The sequence below is a fragment of the Pygocentrus nattereri genome, chromosome 9, assembly GCF_015220715.1.
Source record: "Pygocentrus nattereri isolate fPygNat1 chromosome 9, fPygNat1.pri, whole genome shotgun sequence".
In the NCBI taxonomy this organism is placed as follows: domain Eukaryota; kingdom Metazoa; phylum Chordata; class Actinopteri; order Characiformes; family Serrasalmidae; genus Pygocentrus; species Pygocentrus nattereri.
Genome location: NC_051219.1, coordinates 6,613,897 through 6,638,860, shown reverse-complemented (window position 1 = coordinate 6,638,860; position 24,964 = coordinate 6,613,897). Strand labels below are relative to the sequence as shown.

The following is a 24,964-nucleotide window of genomic DNA, read 5'->3' as shown; positions in this document are numbered from 1 at the left end:
CCTTTAGGGGTCGCCACAGCGGATCACCTGCCTCCATCTTGCCCTATCCACTGCCTCCTCTACTTTCACACCAACCATCTCCATGTCCACCTTCACTACATCCATAAACCTTCTAGATATTAAAAAGAAACATAAAAAAGATTTTAAAAAATATATAAACTCTATCCTTCGCAAATAATAAATAAATAATAAATATGAACAAATGAAAAAGCTAAGATATTTACATTGTAAGGATATTTTGCCTGAGATTCATATGGAGTATTTCAAAATTGTAAAGACATTTTTAAAAAGTCACTTCGAGGTCTGTAATGTGTTCACCTCTTAATCCGGAGGCTACTGAACTTTATTCTAGCAGGTGAAACTCAAAATTGAACATCTGATTCGTCCAGAACATTGATGTGATCTTTGCTCCATTTTGGGTTTTGTGCCTTAGATGGAGAAAATGCTGACATTAGTTCAAATGTCCACCAGGTGGCAGTAATCACAGGACACCTAACAGCCTTTAAAAATTCACTTTAGTAAACGATACCATCTGTAAATGTTCATGAAAAAAACATTTAAAAGACTTTTAATGTACTGACATACAGTGATGTTCACTTTATAGACCTTCTTCATATTTATTCTGCCATGTTTCCTAAACCACTTGAGCTGACAAAAAGTATCTGTCCCCTTTTTTTTGTTTTTGTATATTTGATAAGTGTACTGTTCTGACTGTGGGCATGGTGGTGCAGTGGGTAGCTCGGTGCGGTGGGTGACCACCTCTGTGTGGAGTTTGCATGTTCTCCCCGTGTCTGCGTGGGTTTCCTCCGGGTTCTCCGGTTTCCTCCCACAGTCCAAAGACATGCAGTCAGGCCAATTGGACTTGCTAAACTGCCCCTGGGTGTGAGTGACTGTGTCTGTCTGTCCTGCAATGGCCTGTCCAGGGTGTATCCTGCCTTCCGCCCGATGAGATTGGCTCCAGCACTCCTCCCTGAGGGAGAAGCGGCTTGGAAAATGGATGGATGGATTATTCTGACTGTACTCTCAGAAAGAAAAAGGTACTGTTCAGGTCCATTTTTGTTCCTCAAGCTACAAGCGATCTAAATCTGTACCCTCACAAGCACAATAGTGGTCTTTAAGGTCTAATTGTTTACCTTTAATGAGTGATAAAGGTACATCACATATACTTTTCAAATGACGGTACATATTTGTACCTTTTTATCACTAATTTAATTTTTTTAACAAAAAAAGAGAGCATGTGTGGTCAGTGCATATTTTCAGAATTGCATATATAAAAAAAGAAATTATTCACATGTACTAAATTTCTTCAATTATATTTTTCCCTGTAAAGTCCACTTATGAAGTTTGTGTGTTTATGTACCAAAAACAGCAGTGGCTTTTTTACATTATGTTAATTTTTCAGTCTTTCTTTATCTGCTGGAATGAAACAGGCTGATTTGTTACTTTGCCTTTGAGACTGACGTTTGTAAATAAGTAAAAAAGCAATTCCAGGCTTGAAACATTCCTTATACTTCATATATTTCAGTGTGAATGGGTGAGGCTAAACTGCTTAGGCTGGATATGTCGATATATTTAATTGTGTTGAGTTTCATTACATTACAAAAAGTTTCTTGTCCCGGTAGGCCATGCCTGGAACACCCCCACCGGGAGGCGTCCAGGGGGCATATGGATCAGACGCCTGAACCACCTCAGCTGGCTCCTCTCAATGCGGAGGAGTAGTGGCTCTACTCTGAGGTCCTCCTGGATGACCGAGCTCCTCACACTATCACATAGCATGTAGCCCACTGACCGATCAAAGAAAGTTCATTTCTGCTGCTTGTATTTGCGATTTCGTCGGGATGTAGGTCGACCGGTAAACACCACTTCAGTCTGGTACAGTGACCGCATTACTGCTGCCGCCTGTCCCAGCCTGCGGCCGAGCTCACAATCCCTCTTCCCATCACTCGTGAACAAGACCCCAAGATACTTCGTCTTTAATCTCTTTGCCTTTTCGTTTGCTACTAGCCAGGCAAGACTGTGTTACTAAGTGCAGGCCAGTTCGTGGACAAACGGGGCTTTCACGCTGTGCTGCACACGGCCCATCTCGCAGATGTTTTACTGACACAGTGACCCCTGACTTTCTACCACATGACCAAATCCGGAGTTATAAAACCACTAAAGAAAACGGGCCGGACGGCCGTAACATGTGCTGCGTGGACATCCACTGCAACTGCATCTTATTTCACTGTAACTGCGCATTTTATCGCAGATGAGTGGCAACAGCATCTCATGTGCTCCAAACAAGAGCAGTGAATGACAGCCTGTCAGCTCACCTACCACATCACTTCCATTTGTTTTATTAATAAAGGATATTGGAAATAAATTCATAATGGATCATTATAAACACTTTGCTTTAAAAGTAGCAAATAATCACACACTGAGAAAAAATAAGTCCTATATAGAAAAAAAGATGCATGAAGATGCTTTGATAATCGTTTTATAATCGCATCGCAGCCTCTGAATCTAATCAAATCATGAGTTACCAAGAGATTCTAACCCCTATTTCAAGGTGTGTCTTTGGTCTGTGCTGTTGTTTTCCTTTTTTTTACTTTCCTACTTTAAATTTTTAATTTTTTTTTTTTTTCTTTTACCTCTTTGCCTCTCAATTCTTATGCTGGAGTTACAGCTGTTCTTGCCTTTCTGTATGTCTGGTACTGGTGGTGGTGTGATTAACTTTGAGAATTGGAACGTCAAATTCACCTATTAAAAGGAGCCAGGATTTTCAAGTACATCTCGAGGAGTAGCCGTGTTAATAGACCAAAGTGTCCAATTCACAGCCAGTTCAACTCAGTCAGGCATGGCAGTGCAATAGGTTATTACAGGTTGCTTCTATGAAACACCTGTAGTTTTAGTTAAAACACTATATTTCAAAAACTATTCAGGTCACCCATCCAATTCATTGAATTCAGGTGTTCCAGTCACTTCCATGGCCACAGGTGTATAAAGCCGAGCCCCTAGGCCTGCAGACTGCTTCTACAGACATTAGTGAAAGAATGGGTCGCTCTCAGGAGCTCAGTGAATTCCAGCGTGGTACCGTGATCGGACGCCACCTGTGCAGCAAGTCCAGTCGTGAAATTTCCTCACTACTAAATATTCCACAGCCAATGGTCAGTGGAAGTGACTGGGAAAGACAGCAACTCAGTCACGAAGAGGTCGCCAACTTTCTGCAGAGTCAATCACTACAGACCTCCAAACTTCATGAGGCCTTCAGATCAGCTCAAGAACAGCGTAGAGCTTCATGGAATGGTTTTCCATGGTCGAGCAGCTGCATCCAAGCCTTACATCACCAAGCGCAATGCAAAGTGTGGAATGCAGTGGTGTAAAGCGCCGCCACTGGAGTCTAGAGCAGTGGAGACATGTTCTCAGGAGTGACCAATCACGCTTCTCCGTCTGGCAATATGATGGACCAGTCTGGGTTTGGGTGGTGATTTTAATTGTATCCTGGACGCCAATTCGGATAGATCGTCTAACAAATGAAACGTCCAGTCTTTTTAGACAAGGACTGGACTCTTTTCTTATTCCACATGATGACTCAGGTGTCTGGCGGTTTTTAACCCTAACAGTAGGCAATATTCCTTCTTTTCATCAGTTCACTTGTCCTTTTCTCGCATTGATTACTTTTTTATAGATAAAGCTCTCTTACCGAGAGTAAAATCCTGTTATCTCTGATCATGCCACCGTATTTATGGCACTTATTATCCCAGATAAGTCTTTTATTTCAAAATTGTGGTGTTTCAATTCCCTCCTGCTTTCAGGTAGTGTTTTCACACAGGACCTTGCTGATAATATTCAAATAATTTTAGCATCAATAATACTCCAGATGTCTCCCCTCTACTGTTTGGGAAGCTTTAAAGACAGTGACTCGAGGTCAGACCATTTATTTATCTTTTCAAAATAGACAATGTAAAGAAAAACTACTTAAGTTGACCAATGAGATCGCACAGCTGGACATGCTCTGTGTCCTTTCCCTAGACCCACATACGTTTTGGAAAAGAACAGCTCTGCAATCTTAATTTAATCTACTCTCCACTCATCATGCGGAACAAATGCTTTTACGTTCACGGTAATCCTTTTGATCATGGTGATAAATCTAGTAAGATCTTAGCCTCCAAGCTTAAACAGCAAACCGCTCAAAATTTCATATTCATTTGTATGCAGTGTGGTCCACTCAATACAGATGCTTTGGACATCAATCATAATCGTTTTTTAAAACACTTTTATTCTTCATTTTATAAATCTGATTCTATTCCTCACATACAGCAAATGGAGAAGGCCTTCCAGTTCCTACTATTAGTACTTCAGCCAAGGCTGAATTAGACTCACCTATAATTAAAGAGGAAATTATTTTAGCCATTCAAGCAATGTAGAGCAGCAAGACCCCTGGTCCCGGCGGCTCCCTTGCAGAATTCTTCAAAAGAATTTCAGGTGAACTTGTTCCCACACTATTGGAAATGTTGAAGCAGGGTGTCCTCCCTACTACTCTAAGACAAGCGACCATTTCTCTGATATTGAAGAAAGATAAAGACCCCCGTGACTGTGGTGCGTACCGCCCTATAAGTCTTCTTAATGTAATAAACAGCTAGAAACTGTGTGAGGTAGAATAATACATACAAATCAAACAGGGTCTTTTTTTCAACATTAGGATTATAAATATTATTTGTTCTTGGACCGCCTCTCTGACGTTTTACTCGTTAGATGCTGAAAAAACGTTTGACATTGTGGAATTACATCTTTTACACACTGCATAAGTTTGGCTTTGGCCCTGTATATATCTTGGATAAAGCTTTTTATATGTCCTCCTTAGCTTCGGTGGGCCAATGGGCTCTCTTCTAGTGTTTCTCCTCTTTTTCACGGGACACTTCAGGGTGATTCCCTTTCACCTTTGATCTTTGCTATCGTGATAGAAGCTTTAACAATCGCTATTCGTACAGATCCTGGGATTCGGGGGATTAGTCGTGGAGGACTTGAACATAAACTTTCCCTGCATGTGGACGATGTGGTTTTATTTATGACTGAACCTGGGATCTCTTTGCTCTTCATGTCATTAATATCTACAGTTCATTCTCAAGTTATAAATGAAACACTGTTAAAAGTGAATTATTCCCTGTTACTACTACAGCTAATGATCTACCTCAGAGCGCCTTGTCCTTCCATATTATCTCACACCGTTTCAAGTATCTTGGTGTTATCCGGACCTGTAAATATTCCAAACCTTTTAAATGTAACTTTCTATCATTATTCTCTGGGGTCAGGAAGATCTGTCCCATAGGTTCTCCCTTCCCCTGTCCTTAACTGGCTGAGTAAATTCAATTAAAATTAATATACTCCCCAAATTCTTATATCTCTTTCAATCAATTCCCTTGTTTTTGCCCAAATCAGTTCTTTAAAACTATTGACCAATAAATATCTGATTTTATTGGGAACAGTAAGCCCCCCAGAATTCACAAAGAGCTTATTCAAAGCCCTAAGCATGTAGGTGGTCTTGCGTCTTCAAACCTGTTTTATTACTGGGCTGTAAATCGCTGTAGCATTTTATTTCGGTGTGAAGGCCACTACTATCTCTTTGATGGCCGTATTATCTGCTCCCCTGGCATCAAGCTTTAAGTGAGCTTTTGCTAACCCAGTATTGAATGATTCAGTACATATTTGGTGCCGGTTTCGGAATCATTTTGGTCTTCAGTCTCCATCTATAAACATGCCAGTTGCAGCCAATCCTTTCTTTCCACCTTTGATGACAGATTCCACTTTTATTAGCTGGCACAGAGCTGGGATTAGGAAGGTCAAAGATAGGATAACACATTCTGTACTTTCTCATGGCTTGGTGATCGATTTCCTCTTCTTAAATCTCATTTTTTAAGATTCTTACGTTAGAAATGTTTTGACAGACTTCTCTAGCGCTCCCTCAAAATCACCCCTTGATGATATTCTGGGAATGTATCTTTTTGCACCCTTTTAGATTCTCATTTTGATTGCGTGGAAAAGTCCCACTCCACCTTCATTTGATCCCTGGCTTAAAGACGTTGCCTCATTTCTGTACTTGGAAATAGTTGCAGTTTGACGTTTCCCAGTATATCACAGTCATTCATTTAATTAATATTATTTATTTTGTAAAAATATATAGCTGTGCATGTCATTATATATATATATATATATATATATATATATATATATATATATATATATATATATATATATATATATATATACATACATACACACACACACACACACACACACACATACACACATTATGTGTCACAGGTGACGGGGTGGATGTAGGTGGGATGGGTTTAGTTGGACTTGGGATGGCTTATTTGGTTAATTGTAGGGAACCAAACAAAATCTATGCATGTATCTTTTAGCTTTGTAAGCCTTTCTTCCTCCATACCCAATAAACAGAACGGTCGAAAGAAAGAACCAGATGTGACCCGTATTAAAACATCACTGCTCCAACACCTAAAAGGTGTTCAGTTATTGTACTATAGCGGGTTTAGAACAGAGGAAGGAGGGGAGAAACTGAACACACAGTGAAATAAAGCCTATTTTCTGAAAATAAAGGAATTAAAACCCTTATGCAGCGCCCCTGCACACCGAGCCATGGTAAATATATCAACCCTGGGTTCCGTTAATGGAGTTTAGTAGCTCTGAATGCGGTATACGGTGACTGTGCCTCCAATAAACTACGGGGACTGGAGCTGTGCTAGTTCCCTCCTCTGATGAAATAAACAGCACTTACAATACTTAAACGTAGGATGTATATAGTTGTTGGATTTATTACACCCCGAAAAACAAACACTCTCAAGGTAAGTTCTTTCAACTTCTGGTCAAATTCAGGTTCATCTAGCTTTCTCTAGTCCTCTAAGGAGCTTCAGAGCTTCTTCTCAGGTAAGATGATGCAGTGTAAACTGAACTAATTCTCATTTCAGTTTGATGTACCTGTTTTTTTTTTGCTAATGACTTTTGACCGAAGTTCATCGTGTTCCTGCTGTTTTTATTGGATTTTTGCCACCAAGATAACGTCTAGCAAGTTAGCTAACGCTAGCCGCCTCTAGTTTCAACGGGCGACTCGGCTAGCAGGCCGCCTCTAGTTTCAATGGGCGATGCTGTGTCCGAAACATGAAGGTAGCTGCTTTTACCTCAACGCTGCCCATGTAGGGACCGCAGCAACCAGCACTGAGAGAAAGGCATTTGTGACCGACTCCCATTTGAAATACATTCAGTTAAATGGTTGAGCAGGAATTACATCTACTAGTTAAGATAATCAGAGCACTAAGATGATTGAGAAACTGGGCCCTGTGCACGATTCATCATAATACTTCCACTCTAAACATGTAAATCTGTGCATTCACAGTCACACTGTGAACAAGATTTTATCTTTCATTTCATTTTCTTGCACCAGTGTTTTTGTTCATTGCTGATCCCCAATCTCTCCGTGTTGGCCACATGAACCCGGATCGTCTAGACCCTGACTTTGGATTTGCCTGCAGTAAAACTCGCTTTACTCAGCACGTGCGTCCACCTCATCGCTCCCCGGCGTTACAACAAAGTTCAACTTAACTCAACTTTTTTTTTATACTTAAAAGAACTTTGATTTCTTTGTGTTGGCCTGACATATTTTAAGTTGAATGAACCAAATACAGTTAAGTTGGTGAAACAAAAGTTGTTTGGTTGAAATTCCTTAAAAATCCTTCATTTTGAATCTACTTCAAAAGATGAATGCAGAACATTGCCTTGATTTTTTAAGTAAATCCAACACAATTTCTTTTCAGTGTAGATTCACCTTCGTCAGTTTGATGTCTTTATTGTTTAAAGATGAATCTGTTTCTGTCACATGGATGAGCCTCAGCAGCTCTTCATTCATGAGATGATGATGACGGTCAGACTGTCTGCTGTTCATGTGCCACAAATGATCTGATCCAGAAAAAACTCCCTCTGCCACAATATGCTAATGAGGCTGGAGTTTGCTGGAGAAGTTTTCTCAGGAAAATTCTAGCGCGTGTTTATTGAATATTCTAGTAGGACTGGAAAACGTCAGTTGAAGCGTTTTGGCCAGAATGAAAACGGCCACGGCGCAGCTTCGTATAAGCCACTCCTAAAGCTCCTTATATATACTGCATGTTTTCCAGACCAAAGGTTTCTGAGACGGCCTGAGTTCACTAAAGCTGACTGTACATCTGGAGATCTGGGTGTCAGTTTGTCAGAGTCCTAATTATTAGAAATGAAGCAGCTCAAAATATTCAAATCTTCACATTTATAGTTTTTACAGGTTTGTGTTCTGTGTTAAAACAAATGGGTGCTGTGGTCGTTTACATGCTCCCACCTGCTTTATTAAGATTGTGACCCTTATTAGTCCCACAACAGGGAAACGTCACCTCTGCAATCAAACCCAGCCGTGCAATAAAACACCACATACACACCAGTGGGCACTGACCCGGAGTTGTGGGCAGCTCTATCCACAGTGCCAGGGGAGCAGCTGGGGGTTAAATGACCTGCTCAAGGGCAACTCAGTCACAGACTGTCAGCTTAGAGAATCAAACAGGTGACATTCCGTTCGCAAGGCTGGTTCCCTGACCACCAGCCCGCCTCCATGACTATGAGCCGTCAGAGGAAGGGGTCAATACATCAGAAAGTGGCACAAACTCAAATTTACCATCAAAATCCAACAAAATAGAAACGTGGTTAAAACGAGAGATTCTGTAAAACAAGCAGATGGTTGAGAAACTCAACTCAGAGAGCTGCAACACTCTGCAGGACATTTAAAACCATTTGGCCTGGCTGGGAGCAGATTTTGGCTTTTAAACACAACATAACACCAAATTCTCCTTAATGTCCTGAGCCACGACACGGACAGGTTCAAATCCCACAACCAGCGCTCCTGATTAACCAAACCAGCCAGTGGATGAAAACTACAGTTACTGAAGTCCACATGGGTTTAGAAACCCCAAGAGGGTTTGGAGATGTTTGGAAATTTGTATTCATCTTAATATTTATGTTTTCTTCACAAATAAATGCTTCCTGACCAACTAAACAGCTTTTAAATACATTTTTTCAAGTGCCTAAAACATTCAAACAACACTGTTTGCTTGTAGTTCAGTCTAAGAAACAGCCACAAGTGTCTGTGTGTGTGTGTGTGTGTTTGGGGGGGGGGGGGGGGGGGCAATATGTGGGCGGAGTCAGAGCCAGAGCAGGCCGGTCCCGAACAAGAGTCCACTACATAAAGTGAGGCTCCCAAACCCCAAAGCCTGGGGTGAATCTGGACCACTGGTTTAAGGAGCTGGTCAGCTGGTCAATGGTGGAAGCTGGCTGAGCAGGACATTAGAACCCCTGGTGGAACAGGAGAATGAAAAGATCATTTCCAACCCCATTTCCAAAAAAGTTGGGACGCTGTACAAAATGTAAATAAAAACAAAATGCAATGATGTGCAAATCATTTAAACTCCATCCTTCATTGACAGTAGAACAAAGACAACATATCAAATAAAAAATGTGAGCTTTTTCAAAAGTATTTGCTCATTTTGAACATGTTTCAAAAGTGTTGGGACAGAGAAACAAAAGGCTGGTGGTAATATAAATAAAGGGTAAAAAACTAACCTGGTGTTTTAAAGGTATCAGGTCAGTAACACGACTGGTTGTAGATCAACATCTCAGAGAGGAAGAGTCTTTCAGAACTAAAGATGAGGAGGTTCTCCACTCTGAAAGACTGCACCATCAAATAGAGGAACAACTCAAGAACCTTCCTCCACATAAAAGAAAAGAACTTCTGCTTTTCATCATCTGCTGTAAATAATAACATTAAAAGACTCAGAGAATCTGGAGAAATCTGTGTGTGTGAGGGACGAGACCCAAAACCAGGATTTGCTGGCCGTGACCTTTGGGCCCTCAGACAGCGCTGCTTTAAAAACAGACATGAATCTGTAGAGGTCACTGCAGGGGCTCAGGGACTGTTTACACCTAAAGGTCTAGTAGGGTCAGTTGATGGGGAGCGTATCCCAGCAGTCACTGGGCGCAAAGCAGAAAACACCCTGGACAGGTCGCAAGTCCACTGCAGGAAATGAAGATTCAATCAAAGAATAAATGCAGTAACTAAAGGTTTAAAGAAGTTTGTGACGTGTAAAGCTGGAATGTTGCCGGAGGATCTGGCGTATAGCTGGCCTGCTGCTGGATCTGGCGTATATATGCTGGCCTGCTGCTGGATCTGGCGTATAGCTGGCCTGCTGCTGGATATGGCGTAAAGCTGGCCTGCTGCTGGGTCTGGTGTAAAGCTGGCCTGCTGCTGGATCTGGCGTAAAGCTGGCCTGCTGCTGGATCTGGCGTAAAGCTGGCCTGCTGCTGGATCTGGCGTAAAGCTGGGCTGCTGGTGGGTCTGGTGTAAAGCTGACTTGTGGTCGTCACTCTCTTGTATTTATCTAATGGACTTGAAATGAAAATGAAATGAAAGTTCTGAAACTCTGTGTTGATATAAAAGCTGAGTAAAGAGCACAAATCTGAAAAATCACTCAGTCACTTCTCTGTCTTCACTGTTTGCAGCCATTTCGGGTGAGCAGGAAGTTGTGTAATGGCGGCTGTTTCCTGTTTTCTCTTCGTTTCGTTTTATTCTGTGTACAGACTCCGTCTCAGTGGGTGAAGTCCAGCAGTCTGTGTGTCGAGGCTTCCTCAGAGCTCCGGCTTCATGGAGTTTCACGTTTGTTTGTTCATGTATTAAGGAATACAACTGTTTTAGCGTGTGACGGATTCTCCTGAGAGAAACTCCGAGAACGAGGCCATCAGAAGATCCGGCACCTACAGGTTTAAACCCGCGGTCTCCAGAAACTACAGCATTAGCTTAGCTTGGTAAATGGAGGAAGCAGACAGTAAGTAGGCCTTTAGTACCCACGTTGACATGCGGCCTCATAATCCATTAAAAATTTGACTAATTGTTCAATCGGAATAGAATTTGTCCATGTCCACACCTCGATCAGAACAGTCTCATCTGCTTGAGGCCATTTGGAATTCAGTTTCTATCCAGTTGAATAATGTGTGTAATCCTATAAATAATCTATTAAATAGAAGAATAATGTCTCTGTAAATATCTGTGTTTCCCCAATCAGAACGTTTAAGTACAATCTGGTCATTTGCATCACATCGTAGTGAAAGTTAATAATGTTCATCATAGTGGGAGCAGAAACTGGTCTGCAGAGGAGATGAGGTTTATGCTCTGATCTTTAAAAAACAGCGGAGGGATGAATGTCCAGCTCATGTGTCTCAGAACACAACGTGTTCCTCTCGGCCTTCTTTAATAAGGACATGTGAAGTACGTTTTCCTGTTGTTGAGTATAGTGAACATAAACACCTCAGTCTTAATCTATAATCGCAATGCATTCAGTCAGATTGGCAAAAATCTTTGCATGTAAACACAGCCGGTGTTATGATGAAGTAGGCTGGATTTTTTCCGATGGGATGACCGTGTTTGACTTTCATGTTGGTTAGTGAGAGTTAATCTGGCTAATCCTACTTGGGCAACAGAGGATCTGCATTTTTACATTATCAAGCAGGTTCTTATAATTTATTAAGTCATAGATTTAAAGAATCTTTATTAATAAAGTATTATTAAATATAAGAATTAAAGATGATGTTTAAGGGCATTAAGGGCACTAATTTAGGCCCTTTCTTTAATCCAGACCAGCACATTTTAGCTAGTGCTACAACAGTCGTGCTAACTACGTGAAACACAGCGGTCGGTGCTGCACCAGTTAGAAAAGGAAGCATTATCTCCAACACAACAGGCCATGACGTGCTAACGGCTTATGTCCAGTTCTCCTGGTCATCAGCTGCCGCCCTCATCTTAGGACTGAGAACCGATTTAAAGGAAAGGTTCAGCGAATATAAGATGAAGCGATTTCCTACTCACCCCAATGTGGTCTTTCAGCCCAGACCCGGCTCTGACCCTAATGTCGGTTCGGAGCTGTGAAGCTGCGATTTCTAACAAACGCTACAAGTCAATATATCGATACTTTTCATACTTCAGCCATGTGAGGTAATGTACATCAATAACAGGAGCACAGTGGAAAGTAACGGAGCTGCTGAGTTCTTGTCTAACTGATACGCGGTTGGTGGGAACTACTTTTTCTTCCGCCTTGTGAAACATCTCAGGATAAACCACAACACAGAATACGAGGCATTTATGATGAGGCGGGCAGACGAGGAGAGCGGTGTCAGGTGCTGCTGCCAGAGCAAGACAAGCGCCTCTGGCGGAGCGCGGCGGTACTGCAGGCCGGCGCTGTCCAGGTGCAGAGGCCCAAAATGAGCTTTAAGCTGCGCTGAGCTCTGTCGCTGTTGGAGCTGTTCAGATTAATAAATGTGGTTATGAAATAAGTGAGGAGATAAATACGCGCTGCAGCAGATAGACATTTATTCAGATAGGGCTTCCTAAAGAACTGGTCATTTAAAGTGGATTACATAGACTAGGTGTCATTAAATTATACAGAGCAATGGCGATAAAACAGCCATGATGAACTTTGAAAAATAGATACTAGAAAAGATGGATTAAAAACAACATTTTATCTCTAACACATCTATTATTATTTACAGTCAGTCTAATTCAGAGTTTTAAATAAATACATTACTCTGATGTCTTATTTTCTTTATGAAGCTGTGATTTGATCAACATTACTTTTTTATATTTACCAGACAAAATTTGTACAAAGTATTGGATCGGTATCGGTACCAGCCTGAATTTTAAATCGGTGGTATCGAACATCCCTGTCCTTCAGAATCCGGCACCTACAGGGTTAAACCCGCGGTCTACAGACGGACAGTAAGTAGCCTTCAGTGCTGGGATCGGGCAGGTCGGGTTCCTCGGACTTTGGACCGGATGAGGGCTCTTTCCTGATGGCTGGTTCGGGGTCTGTTAGTCGGTTTGACCGCGTGTCGTTGGAGTTTCGTGCTGACCACAGTAAAGTACCGCTCATCCACAAACACTGGGAGCTTCAGCAGCGGAGCTCAGATGAAGAAACCAGGTTCAAACTGTTCAGACTGATCTGAGAAAAATCTCTCAGCTCTTATTTTGCCCGTCTGTGGTCAGAGTAGAGCACGAGCCCGAGTGAAGGTCAGTGAAATATGAGCAGGTTTTGACCTCGGCAGGTGATTTTCAGACGGAGCCGCTGTGTTTGATGACTACATCCTGCTGTATCTCCTCAGGAATCAGACCATCTGACTCTGCAGTTCAGCTTCATACAAACATCATCAGGCAGATTCTCTACTTGTACTGAAATGATCAACACAGTAACAGTATTTTTACTCCAGTAGAGATTCTCATTACTCTTTACACACCTGCACATTAGACACATGGGGATATGATAGAAGGTGGAAATAATGGTACCAGTTAAATTACACGACCCTCACACAACAGCAGACTGAAGTCTTTTATGCTGGAGAACAGAGAAGCAGAGAGCTGCATATGTGAACAGCTGAAAACTACAGTTTCATTAAACCCTTCAACCTTTAAATGCAGACATTTGTTTGGGTTTCATAGCTCAGGAACCACTTAAAGCTTAGAAACACATCATCACAGTTGGTAGTACGGACCCTTTCTGAATATTGGACTACTGTGTGTGGAGTAATTCATCTTCATATTATCCAGAACTGGTTCTTCTTCAAGATCTTATGGTGTTTCTCCTTATGAGTCTTGGTTCCTCTCAGAGGTTTTACCTTCATAGGTTGTTATGAATGCATCATTATGAGTAACGCCTGTATTTCTTCTGCACTATTTCTTTGTGTAAACATTAACCAAACAGTCTTTTCTCACAGGTTTATTGTTTCTGTAGCTCCTGCTGAAGATTCAAGTAACATAATTGAAAGAAAATGTTTCATTTTTAATGTTTAGGAGGAAGGTTTAGGAGGACCTCCAAAATGAGCGGCTCTGTGGAACACAAGACTGAAGAACTTCAGAGGTGAGATTTGCATGAAGCATAAATGTTCTTACACTGACCAAAACTATGAGACTCCACTGCACCTGGATGTGCAACCTTAGAAAAGTGAATAGAGAACAGAGAGAATCTCAGTGGTCAGAGAAATTCGTCAGGACCTTTCACTGACAAAAGTTGGGAAGGTACGTGAACTGCAAAGAAAACAAAAAAGGCTCGTTTGTTTTACAGATATTTAATTAAAAACAGCTCAAAGAGGAGATTTAATATTTTTTCTTTACTGTTTTTTGTAAATTTGTGCTAAATCCAAATTTGGTGCTTTCAACATGTTGCAAAAAAGTAGGGACAGGTCAGTGGAACCCTGGGAAGTATGTGGAGCGATCAGAAACACCTGTTTTGGAAATTTACACAGGGTCCAGGGGGATGGGGGCACATACCCCCATCACCCAACCCAGGCTGGGGACCCAGGGTAATTAGGTGGGGGGCTGTGACTCGTCTCTCTCCTGGCTCTCTCCAAGCTGCATTAGCGTAGCTCTTATGCCGGCTCTCTTCAGTAACTACTACACTGCAACCTGAGCTTATCTGCACACTTTATAGCCGACTAAAGGAGCTCGACTTCCACCAGTGACGTACACTTTCCTGTGTCTGTGGCCACATTCAGGAACTTCTTTCTCTGGGAGAGACTCACTTCCCACAACAAGTCCAATACGTTAGACTGAGCCGCACACACAGGTGCAGTTAGGCTGTTATGTTGTTGACTGGAGACGAACTGTTGAGGACTTCATTTAGCAACGGCTAAAAAAGGCAGTTAGAACTGTGACTGAAAAATAAGCAGCCTGTAATAATTCATATGATTATTAAGTGTTTGTTGTAGACAGAGAGGGAAGATGTATTAGGGATGGAGGATGGAGCTCAGGGAGGAGCAGATGAGGAGAGAGGAGAGGAAAGTGTTCAGGCAAGAGTCAGAGGAGAAGAGAGGGCAGAGGAAAGAGAGAAAGATGAAGGAAAAAAAAACTAAATCAGCTTAATGAGGACTATGATCTCTCTGTTTAACCCATTGATTTCTGGGTAAAACAGCTTATATAGTATCTAATCTGACAGCCTGATGTGGGAAAATAACCTTTTCTGAAGGTTCAGCACTGACTTTGATTAATACTGTGTCAAAAACACCAAAGAAGGGAAGTCGCGTGATGCAGCCACTGTGGGCAGACGTGTATCTGTGAGCTCCGGGTTAGCCTCTGCGGTAATGCCTTTGTAAGAACTAACTATATCGCTCCAAATACTGAACTTATCCTGTAATAGTCGTGGACATTTACTTTCTACCTGAATCTGACCAACTTGGCTGGAAACTACACGTTTCTGGGTGTTTTTTTGGTACAAAACTGTGTGCTCGCATGAGGGAAAGATGGCGACTGATCAAGATAAACCAACGCTAAAATCCCTGATGAAAGCCGTTCGTGGTTCGAAAGAGGAGCTTACTGGTCATATAGACGAAAAGACTGGTAGTATCCAACAATCACTAACTAAGACTGAACAGTCACTGTCGACCCTAGCTGATCAGGTGCACGAAATGGAGATTAGGATCGAAGCTAACGAAGACAACCTGACTGACGCGCGAACCCGCGCAGACAACATGGAAAAAGAGAAAAGCGGATGACTTGGAAAACCGGAGCAGAAGATCGAATGTGAAAATTGTAAACATCCCCGAAAAGGCTGAGGGTAATGATGTGACCGGCTATGTGGAGCGTCTCTTCCCGCGACTTTTCGGAGAGGAGCACTTCCCCGCCCCGGTCATCATTGAGAGAGCTCACCGCTTGGGGAAAGCGGCGGAGCGCGTCAGGCCTCTCCTTGTGAAGTTTCTGAACTACAGGGATAAAGACGAGGTACTCCGCTTGGCCAGAAACAAGGGGACTGTTTATCTGGATACCAGACGAATCTCCTTTTACCCAGATTACAGCGTCGAGATACAACGCAGGATGGCAGCTTACAACGAGGTGAAGAAAAAGCTCCGTGATAAAAACATCGAATATGCCAGACGCTACCCTGCCAAACTGAGGATCCGACACAGAGAGGGATTTAAGCTTTTTTCAACACCATCTGAGGTAGAAACTTTCTTGACCAACCTCGAAGAAGACCAGAACATCTCCCACGTGCGAGACGAATCCGCACCACGACTGTGAATGGTAATCCACGGTCATACAAGATGGTAAAGACGTAGCTATTAATCACGGTGCCTTCTTTTCAATGTTATAATGATGTCTTTGTACATAATACCTGTGTACATATTAACCTGGAAATACCTTTTGTACGCCAAAGAGATGTCAGTTACATACAGTAAGCTAATATATTTAATTTCGTTCTGTTTGGTTTAGGAGCTATAACAGTACTTTTCAATTGTAGACCGCAGAGGCTACCAAGTATGTTTAGGGATGGAGTCTAACCTACCCTGTGTTTTTTATTTTGGGTGGTTTCTAGGGTGGGTTTTCTTTGTTTTTCGTTTGAAGGGATTTGTTAAGTTCTCTCTCTACAAGCCTGATTCTGTAAGTGTTGATAATTGTAAATACTCCGCAAGAGACCAGAGATTGTATTTCCTTCAAGTTGTCATTTACGTTTTAAGTTGTCACTTAATAACCAGAGTGAGATTTATTTACAGTATGTCAAATGAGTAGAACAGGACGGTTAAACTGTATTTCGTTAAATGTTAGAGGGATTAATTCCCCCATTAAAAGGAAGAAAGTATTAACATACTTTAAAAAACAATCCACAGATATTGCATTTATCCAAGAGACCCATCTCACTGATATAGAACACTCAAAGCTGCGCAGTGACTGGGTTGGCCATGTTTTTTATTCCTCATTTACATCCAAAGCTAGAGGTGTGGCCTTACTTATTAACAAGAACCTTAGATTTCGATTAATTTCCACAGAAAAAGACAAATATGGTAGATTCGTTTTGATAGACTGTGTAATAAACACAAACAGAATAGTATTTGTATCTTTATATGGCCCAAATTTAGACGATCCACATTTTTTTAATGATTTAATTACAAAACTGGCGGTAATTGAGCTCCAATGTGTTGTAGGTGGTGATTACAATTTAGTTTTAAACCCGTCAATGGACCGCTCCTCTCCTAAAACTGTTTTATTATACAAAGCTGCAATGGTTTTGACCCAAGGCATGAGAGAATTAGGGCTAAGTGATGTGTGGCGTTTACACAATCCAACTAGCAAAGATTATTCATTTTACTCCAGTGTCCATAATACTTACTCAAGAATAGACATGTTTTTGGCTTCGCAGACACTTTTGTCACAGATCAAAACATGTTCTTATTTAGCTGCTGCAATTTCAGACCATAATCCAGTAAAAATGGAATTAGAACTCCAACTTGAATCTACCTCTCCAAGGTGGAGATTTAGAAACTATCTGCTGAGAGATCCAGAGTTTGTTACTTTTATGAATAACAAAATAGACATATATCTGGAAGTAAATTTAAAAACCTCTTCACAATCAAATATATGGGAAGCACTTAAAGCATATATGAGAGGTCACATTATTTCATATATCTCATATAAAAACAGACACAATAGAGAACAACTCTCTCAATTAGAAAATGATATAAGGGCTCTGGAAATTGACCATTCAAAAACAAAACAAGCAGAATCACTTAGTATATTAAAACAAAAACGCCTTTTATATGACAATCTGTGTACTAGTAAAGCTGAAGCAGCAATGGCCAGAACAAGATATCATTATTATGAATTTGGTAACAAAACAAGTAAGCTATTGGCGTGGCAGATAAAAAAGAAAGATATGGAAAAATTCATTCAGAGTATTAAAGCAGAGGATGGTAGACATTTAGAAAATTCAAGAGACATAAATTCAGAATTTAAAAAATATTACCAAGCACTATATAAGACTGATCTCAAAAACGACAATACTAGAATAAAACAATTTCTGAGTCAGTTACCTCTGCCTAAGATTAGCGCAGCTGATAAAGACATGCTGGACAAAGAAATATCTGAGGAGGAGGTTCTCCTGGCTATCAAATCATTACAGAACAATAAAGCTCCGGGGCCTGATGGGTTTTCTATAGAATATTTTAAATTCTTCTGGGAAAAACTATTAACCCCCCTTACAAATATGATCAAAGAGGCTTTTCAAAAGGCATCACTCCCTCAGTCTTTGGAGCTTGCAACAATAACATTACTTCCCAAACCTGGAAAGGACCCTCAGAGGTGTGGCAATTATAGACCCCTGAGCCGCCTCAACTCAGATTATAAGGTAGTGTCTAAAATAATAGCATCTCGATTGGAGAAAGTTATTCCTAAAATTATCCATGCAGACCAAACAGGCTTTGTAAAGAACAGGCAAGGGGCAGATAATGTTAGGGGGCTGTTTCATATTATTGACATTGCCAAAAGACAGGGACGTCCCTTAGTGATAGTGTCCATGGATGCAGAAAAGGCGTTCGACAGAATTGAACCTGGTTTTCTTTTTGAGACTTTGAAGGCCATGAATTTTGGAGACAGTTTTATTAGATATGTTAAAACACTCTTTAACGGCCCCAGGTCACAGATCCTGACTAATGGAGTCATGTCGGACGCCTTTACACTTTCCCGAGGTTGTAGACGGGGTGCCCAAGCTCCCCTGGCTTATTCTCCATTGCTATAGAACCATTAGCCAATGTAATCCGCTCTGACTTATCTATCACAGGAATAAAAATAGGCACAGAGGAGCATAAATTGGCGCTTTATGCAGATGATCTGTTAGTATTTATATCTCAACCGGCCAAATCATTCCCAACTTTTCTCACATGCCTTAAATCATACAGTGCAGTTCCAGGCTATAAAATTAATTACTCTAAGAGTGAAGCATTTCCAATCAATATGACAGAACAGCAGACAAAAGTACTACCTGGTTCATTTACATGGTGTCCTGATAGTTTTAAATACCTTGGTGTTATTGTTTGTTCCTCATATAACAAAGTCTACCAAGAGAATTACATATCATTAATCAACAAGGCTAAAGCAGATTTACAGCGATGGATGGACCTTCCTCTATCTTTAATTGGTAGAGTTAACACAATTAAAATGAATCTTTTACCTAAATTTATTTATATATTTCATTGTATTCCCCTAAAACATTTTTTAAAGAACTAGACAGAGCAATATCTTTATTTTTATGGCGTAAAAAGGTCCCAAGGGTCAAACTTCTTACTTTGCAGGCTCCCTATTCTAAGGGTGGTTTAAATCTTCCAAATTTCAGAATCTATTATTTGGCCTCCCAACTCCGCGTGCTGTGGATGTGGATTTTTTCAAAGGGTAATGATGTAAGGTGGATCTCGATAGAACAGCAGGAATTAAAATCCATGTCATTAGCAGTTATCCCTTTTCTGGGCTCAAAAAAGCAACTTTCTACAATCACAACAAACACGCTGATTTTGGCTACTTTTGATGCATGGCAACAGTTACATTCTGTTCTGGGCTTAGATATACAATTGTTGGTTAACACACCTCTTAAAGGCAACCCTGACATCCCTGCAGCTGTAGCAGATGGTATATTACAAACTTGGGTTAGGAAAGGCATTAGATCGATTGGTGACCTTTACACTAATAATGTATTTGCCAACTTTGGTGAACTATCTGAGTTCTATGGGTTACACAGACATAATCTCTTTAAATATCTACAGGTCAGGCATTGGGTCAGAAGTCAGTCATTAGGGATATTCCCAAGTAAACCAGAGGAAACCTTACTCGAAACGTGTCTGTTGGATCCCAAACGCATTTCCACTAAACGTCTTACTTCTTGTGTCTATAAGACTGTAATTGATAACTTATCAGCTTATGAGAAGTGTTCAAAAAAATCAAAATGGGAATCAGACCTAAGATGTACATATGAAGACGATAGCTGGAGCAGATTACTGAATTTATCTCAAACAGTACTGGTATCTACTAAACACAGACAAATTCAATTTAACATTTTCCATCGTACATATTATACTCCATATAGGTTGAATAAACTCAATAATGATATCTCTGACCAGTGCCAAAGGTGTAAAACAGTTGTTGGGGATCTTGTTCATATGTTTTGGAATTGTTCGCAGTTGCAGACCTACTGGAATAGTGTGATTACAATAACCTCAGAGGTGTGTGGACTATGTCTGGACTCTGACCCTAAGATCTGGATCTTGGGAGATGTTACGTCCCTGGAACTACTTCCGTGCAAGAAACACTTTATTCTGCTGGCATCCACCGCGGCAAAAAATGTATACTTAAAAACTGGAAATCTACAGAACCTCCAAGCCAGAAACATTGGATTAACGAACTGCTATCATACTGTACTCCTGAAAAGATCCTCCACTCAGTACGGGGGACTCTAACAGAGTTTGATCGGACATGGTCTCCCTTTTTAAACATTCTAACACGACTGGACTTGCGAGACTGATTTGCATCACTCTTCACTGGTCTGCTTGTAGCTCTTATATTTTATCTTTAATGGCCATTTATGTCAAATGCAAATGTAAAATTTAATTTATACACTGGGGTTTAGAGAGAGGGGTGGGGTGGGTGGGTTTTTCTCTTTTTTTTTCTTTATTTTTTCCTCTTCTTTTTTATCTTTTCCTTTCTAAAAAAAAAAAAAAAAAAGAAATGTACTGTTGTTATGTTCACTAACTGTTATCCTCTACTGAAGTTTTGTACATTTTCAATAAATATATCTATACAAAAAAAAAACACCAAAGAAGAAAGTGAAGTTTTAAAGACTTTCAAGCCATAAAATGAAGTCCATTCACAGAAAGTGTGTAATACATGTGTGTCACTCTGACGTGTGTCGGCCAAATGTAGAAGGAAAAAGTAGCAGCTTCCACTTCACCTTCTCCAAAGAGTGTGTAGAGAAATGACTGAGTGTAATAAGAGATGAAGCCACTGTGTGATGGTGGGAGACTCAGTAAAGACTACGGCTCTTAACAGATGGTTGAATGTGTTTTAGTCACTTTCAGAGTAAGAGACCAGACTCTCCTGAGCCCAGCTGTGTGTCTATGAAGAGTGATCAGTCAATGGGTAAAGACATAGACTTCAAACAGGGAGAGTCTTCACCTGAACTGAGGGGAGTACAGTATCATGGATATTTGTTACCCCCCTGAATAGAGGGAGTAAAAGACCACCTGTAAACACCAGTGCAGTTTCCCCATAGATGGCTTTATCTAGAATGAGGAAAAGCCCGTGATCGCCCCCTACTGTCTGGATCGAGGCATAGCCAATCCATCTCAGATCACTATAATAAGAGCTACTGGTAGATTCCCTGTTTAAGAGAAGAGCTGAGCTTTATGTCTGTTAATCCTCTTTATCATGGATTAACCATCATTTTCCTACTTTTTACACATTAATTCTCAAATGGCTCCAGAGTTATGATTTTACCACAGATTAATTATTCCATTTATAAGCTACTGGACAACAAATCATGTACCACTATAGTTATTATTAGTTCTAGTAACGTAGAGTAGATTTACTCTATCATTGTTTATCCTGAGCTGAATTTGGTTTGAACAAGTGAGAAATTTAAAGAAAAATAAATGAGTGGAGAAACAATCCGTGTGCAGATGCTTCCAGACAGGTGTGCTGGATGATAGAATTAAGTAAATAATATCCCACTGTGCTCTGGGGTATGAATAAAAATGCTGAGCTGACCCATCTGACCTCAGCTTTGGATGTAAATGGCTGTGAAATTGGGTTCATTTTTGGACACAGAGCTTCAGTCACAAAGGCTGCTCATCTGGCCAGTGTTTCCATAGAAACAGGGACTACAGTGACATCTGCCTTTAGGTGTCTGGGCTGTGCTGCGGCCTTTACAGTCACCAAATCTCAACCCAGTTGAACAGCTATGGGAGATTTTGGAGCAGCGTGTTAGACAGCGCTCTCCACCTCCAACTGAGGGAATATCTTCTGGAAGAACGCTGTTCCGTCCCTCCAGTACAGTTCCAGAGACTTGTAGAATCCACAGCAAGTCACAATAAAGCTGTTCCTGTCACTCTTGGAGGTCCAACGTCCTTCAGAGACTCTTTATGTTGGTTTGTCCTTTAACTTCTCACACATCTCTGTTATTTGGTCAAATTCCAAGCAACTTAATATTAAAATAATTATTTTTCTTTATTAATTTAATTCAATATAAAGTCACTTTAACCTGTGTCCCACATTTTATGTGCACCTCTGTTACCCAAACCTGTTCCCCATTTCCCCATTTCATTAATTATGATATAAACAGGAATTTGCATCATCTTCTTGTTTTCTGCAGTAAAACCATCAAACAAGTCAGTGTTTTTATTCTGTTTTCTCAAATTACACACAAAACACTGATCTGACTGCAGTAAAGCTCGACTGTTCAACACTGTTACCAACATTATTACTAGAATAAAAATGTCTGTTTAATTTATGCGAACTATATGGTAATTAGTAGTTAGCATGCAGCATGTGCTCCCTGTCAAGCTAGTAATTGCTGAGTGCTGCTTATTTTAGGCTAAAAGCTCAAACATCTTACCCATTTATATCCATCAGTTCATTTAAATGAAATGATAATGGCTTAAAAGAAATATTTTAATGACAACATTTTACAACCCCAATTCCAGTGAAGTTGGGACGTTGTGTAAAACACAAATAAAAACAGAATACGATGATTTGCAAATCCTTTTCAATCTATATTCAATTCAATGCACTACAAAGACAAGATATTTAATGTTCAAACGGATAAACTTTATTGTTTTTTGCAAATATTCACTCATTTTAAATTTGATGCCTGCAACACGTGCCAAAGAAGTTGGGACAGGGGCGTGTTTACCACTGTGTTACATCACCTTTCCCCTTAAGAACACTCAATCATTTGGGAACTGAGGACACTAATTGTTGAAGCTTTGTAGGTGGAATTCTTTCCCATTCTTGCTTGATGTACAGCTTCAGCTGCTCAACAGTTCGGGGTCTCCGTTGTCATATTTTGTGCTTCATAATGCGCCACACATTTTCAATGGGAGACGGTCTGGACTGCAGGCAGGCCAGTCTAGTACCCGCACTCTTTTACTGCGAAGCCACGCTTTTGTTACACATGCAGAATGTGGCTTGGCATCGTCTTGCTGAAATAAGCAGGACATCCCTGAAAAAGATGCTGCTTGGATGGCAGCAGATGTTGCTCCAAAACCTGTATGTACTTTTCAGCATTTATTGTTCCTTCACAGATGTGCAAGTTACCCCTGCCATGGGCACTAACACCCCCCCACACCATCAGAGATGCTGGCTTTTGAACTTTGCGCTGAAAACAATCCGGACAGTCCTTTTCCTCTTTGGCCAGGAGGACACGACGTCCATGATTTCCAAACACAATATGAAATGTGGACGCGTCAGACCACAGGACACTTTTCCACTCTGCGTCAGTCCATCTCAGATGAGCTCGGGCCCAGAGAAGCCGGCGGCGTTTCTGGGTGGTGTTGATATATGGATTTCGCTTTGCATGGCAGAGTTTTAACTTGCACTTGTAGATGGAGCGACGAACTGAGTTCACTGACAGTGGTTTTCTGAAGTGTTCCTGAGCCCATGTGGGAATATCCGTTACAGAATGATGTCGGTTTTTAATGCAGTGACGCCTGAGGGGTCGAAGGTCACGGGCATTCAGTGTTGATTTTCTGCCTTGCTGCGTACTTGCAGAGATTTCTCCAGATTCTCTGACTCTTTTGATGATATTATGGACTGTAGATGATGAAATCCCTAAATTCCTTGCAATATCACATTGAGAAACGTTTTTCTTAAACTGTTGGACTACTTGCTAACGCAGTTGTTCACATCGTTGCTTGTGAATGACTGAGCCTTTCAGTGATGCTGCCTTTATACCCAATCATGACACTCACCTGTTTCCAATTAACTTGTTTACCTGTGGAATGTTTTGTTTTGTTGCCCCTGTCCCAACTTCTTTGGTTCATGTTGCACGCATCAATTTCAAAATGAGTGAATATTTGCGAAACACAAAAAAAGGTTATCTGTTTAAACATTAGATATCTTGTCTTTGTAGTGTATTCAAGGTTGAATATAGGTTGAAAAGGATTGTGTTTATATTTGTTTTACACAACATCCCAACTTCATTGGAATTGGGGTTGTAATTAAAACAATTTTTCAACTTATTTTATGTGTTTTTACTGCATTAATATCAGCTTAATGAGGAATATGATCTCTCTGTTTACCCCTGTTACCCACTGATTTCTGGGTAAAACAGCTTATATAGTATCTAATCTGACAGCCTGATGTGGGAAAATAACCTTTCCTGAAGGTTCAGCACTGACTTTGATTAATACTGTGTCAAAAACACCAAAGAAGAAAGTGAAGTTTTAAAGACTTTCAAGCCATAAAATGAAGTCCATTCACAGAAAGTGTGTAATACATGTGTGTCACTCTGACGTGTGTCGGCCAAATGTAGAAGGAAAAAGTAGCAGCTTCCACTTCACCTTCTCCAAAGAGTGTTTAGAGAAATGACTGAGTGTAATAAGAGATGAAGTCACTGTGTGATGGTGGGAGACGCAGTAAAGACTACGGCTCTTAACAGATGGTTGAATGTGTTTTAGTCACTTTCAGAGTGAGAGACCAGACTCTCCTGAGCCCAGCTGTGTGTCTATGAAGAGTGATCAGTCAATGGGTAAAGGCATGAACTTCAAACAGGGAGAGTCTTCACCTGAACTGAGGTGAGTACAGCATCATGGATATTTGTTACCCCCCTGAATAGAGGGAGTAAAAGACCACCTGTAAACACCAGTGCAGTTTCCCCATAGATGGCTTTATCTAGAATGAGGAAAAGCCCGTGATCGCCCCCTAATGTCTGGATCAAGGCATAGCCAATCCATCTCAGATCACTATAATAAGAGCTACTGGTAGATTCCCTGTTTAAGAGAAGAGCTGAGCTTTATGTCTGTTAATCCTCTTTATCATGGATTAACCATCATTTTCCTACTTTTTACACATGAATTCTCAAATGGCTCCAGAGTTATGATTTTACCA

At 40.8% G+C, this 24,964-nt stretch overlaps 2 protein-coding genes across 5 annotated transcripts in view; one reads left to right on the top strand and one right to left on the bottom strand.

The window, feature by feature from the left end:
* Positions 1-24,964, bottom strand: part of LOC108415618 (protein NLRC5-like) — an 802,877-nt gene that overhangs the window by 726,312 nt on the left and 51,601 nt on the right.
* Positions 1-24,964, top strand: part of LOC108415395 (NACHT, LRR and PYD domains-containing protein 3-like) — an 843,678-nt gene that overhangs the window by 791,988 nt on the left and 26,726 nt on the right. The window contains exons 1-4 of one of the 4 annotated variants that reach the window (XM_037540843.1): positions 10,631-10,889; positions 13,901-13,967; positions 20,928-21,044; positions 24,535-24,651. The exons of 2 other annotated variants lie outside the window; for them this stretch is intronic. In XM_037540843.1, the coding sequence (XP_037396740.1) occupies positions 10,874-10,889; positions 13,901-13,967; positions 20,928-21,044; positions 24,535-24,651 (317 nt within the window). In that variant the 5' untranslated portion in view covers positions 10,631-10,873. Of the gene's footprint in view, positions 1-10,630; positions 10,890-13,900; positions 13,968-20,927; positions 21,045-24,534; positions 24,652-24,964 lie in introns of those variants that run through there. One more of the 4 variants, XM_037540844.1, reaches the window with a different exon arrangement.